The sequence below is a fragment of the Somniosus microcephalus genome, unplaced genomic scaffold (genome assembly GCF_052327205.1).
Source record: "Somniosus microcephalus isolate GS21.2 unplaced genomic scaffold, FLI_Smic_1.0 unresolved_chr5, whole genome shotgun sequence".
Classification (NCBI taxonomy): Eukaryota; Metazoa; Chordata; class Chondrichthyes; order Squaliformes; family Somniosidae; genus Somniosus; species Somniosus microcephalus.
Window position 1 is genome coordinate 47478247 of NW_028225183.1, and position 2359 is coordinate 47480605.

General features: G+C 48.1%; 1 protein-coding gene across 1 annotated transcript; it reads right to left on the minus strand.

The window, feature by feature from the left end:
* Positions 1–1237: 1237 nt before the first annotated feature.
* On the minus strand, positions 1238–1723 carry LOC147088158 (histone H2B-like). The gene has a single exon (XM_085977931.1). It carries the CDS (start codon positions 1709–1711, stop codon positions 1337–1339), a length of 375 nt encoding a protein of 124 aa, XP_085834057.1. The 5' UTR covers positions 1712–1723; the 3' UTR covers positions 1238–1336.
* Between the last annotated feature and the right edge of the window lie 636 nt (positions 1724–2359).

Below are 2359 nucleotides of genomic sequence, written 5' to 3' on the forward strand. Positions count from 1 at the left end.
ATTAGGCAGCACCCCGCCCTGAGCGATGGTCACCTTTCCCAGCAGCTTGTTGAGCTCCTCGTCGTTGCGGATGGCCAGCTGCAGGTGTCTGGGGATGATGCGGGTCTTCTTGTTGTCGCGGGCCGCGTTGCCGGCCAGCTCCAGGATTTCAGCGGTCAGATACTCGAGCACAGCAGCCATGTAGACCGGGGCTCCGGCACCCACACGCTCAGCGTAGTTCCCCTTTCGGAGGAGCCTGTGAACACGACCCACAGGGAACTGCAGGCCGGCCCGGGATGATCGAGACTTAGCCTTGGCCCGAGCTTTACCGCCGGTTTTTCCTCTTGCAGACATTTCCACAATTTACTCGTTCAGAGAAAGAATGAAAGTCTCCGCCCACATCTGTCGTTCTTATACCTTCTGGAGGAATGAAGACAGCCTACTTGTGATTGGTCTCTCTGTGGTGAATTTCATTGGTGTTTTCCAGTGACCAATCACAGTCTGCTTTTCCCCCAATGAAAAGAGGGGGAAAATAACTACTCAACGATTTTTTAAATTCAAAAAGCCCACCAATATATTCCTAAACGAGCGAATTAAATTAATAAATCACCATAAGCCAAAGATTTGCACAATTTTATAAAATTCATTTTATCTTATTTCATCTGCAAATTCTCGGCTGTTACAATCAGGATTAATTTCGGGTTCAATATTGAGTTTACACGGGCGGGATTAAATTCCCATTGATTCTGTAACGGGACACATTCCAGCTCAATCTGTGTAAAAGTGAGGATTCACAGATTATCGATCGATCCTTTGCACAGGCGCTGCTGCGGGAGTGAAACCAGATCTGGGAGTCCTGCTGTGAGAAGAGAGGGACAGAGTGTTCAAACTGACCCCGTTCTAATCTCTAAGAACTCCCATTCCGGGTTGTTACAATGCAGCAAATCTCCGGTTAATAAACGGATGGACTCCCAACTGGCTTTAGAAAAATGCAAAGGTCTTGACAGAGAACGAGGTGACTGAAATCGGAATCTCGCACCTAAAACAAACTTTTAATTAGTCGGCTGGCGCTGCAAATAAACGGGTCTGAGAGCAAAGGCAAAGTGCGACCAAGGACCGTGTTTGTGTTTTAGTGGGCGGGAAATACAACATCGACGCTAAAGGCGATCCGGTCAATGAAACTGCTTATCTGAGAGTTAAAAACTACATCTACAGCTGGAACTTCAAACGTTCTTATTAATTCCAGTAAATTGAATCTATAAGGCGATGCGTTGTGTAGATCTTTCAGAGAGATAGTGGGTGGCTCTTAAAAGAGCCGTTGTGTTTGGAGCTTCTTCTTTCAGGACAGCGTGGAGTTTTACTTGGAGCTGGTGTATTTGGTCACCGCCTTTGTCCCTTCCGACACGGCGTGCTTGGCCAGCTCCCCGGGCAGCAGCAGGCGCACGGCGGTCTGGATCTCCCGGGAGCTGATGGTGTGCCGCTTGTTGTAATGGGCCAGGCGGGAAGCCTCACCCGCGATACGCTCAAAAACATCGTTCACAAACGAGTTCATGATGCTCATGGCCTTGGAGGAGATGCCAGTGTCGGAGTGAACCTGCTTCATCACTTTGTAGATGTAGATGGAGTAACTCTCCTTCCTCGACCTTCTGCGCTTCTTGCCGCCCTTCGCTGCCGGTTTAGTGACGGTTTTCTTAGCGCCCTTCTTAGCAGCTGTCTTCTTTTCGTCCACCATTCTTAAGCTCGATTTCAGCAACAAAATGACTTAAACCCGCCCCGCGCTCGGAATATATAGGCAACCCCACAGTCCTATGCTAATGAGGGATGGGTGAAGGCAATGATTGTGATTGGCTGGTTAGGAATGATGTCAATTTCCATTCTTCTGCATATCTCTGATTGGCTTATTTAGGTATCCAATCAGACTGAGTGTTTGCCACCAGTACGCCCCCTGCAAGTGCGTGTGTGACATCTGCCCATTCACCATTTCCCAGACCATCTTCCAGGGCCGCAAACACTCCTTCCGGACGGGACAGCCAGTTAGATAGACTTCCTCCAATTTGTGCACTATATTCACGCATTGCGGTGTGGTCTCCGCCACTTTAGTTCTGCATCTGCCAATCTCTAATACTGTGTGTGTGGGGATAGTTCTGTATCACTCAGTCTCTGCCGTCCTTGCGGGCTCCGTGTGTCCCAGGCAGCTAAGTGTCCTTTGTTGATTGGTGCGCTCGGCTCGTTAAGAAAAGAACATTTCACTGACTGGATTTCACTTGTTGTATTTGGTTATGTGACAAATAAAATTGAAATTGAAATAGAATTGATTTATGTAAGTGTAGGAATCATTCTCAATCTCAGTCTCTGTTACGGTATGTGAGCGTGGAATCCT

Coding starts and splice junctions, on each gene's coding strand:
- LOC147088158 (XM_085977931.1), bottom strand. CDS start 1,711: ATGGTGGACGAAAAGAAGACAGCTGCTAAGAAGGGCGCTAAGAAAACC.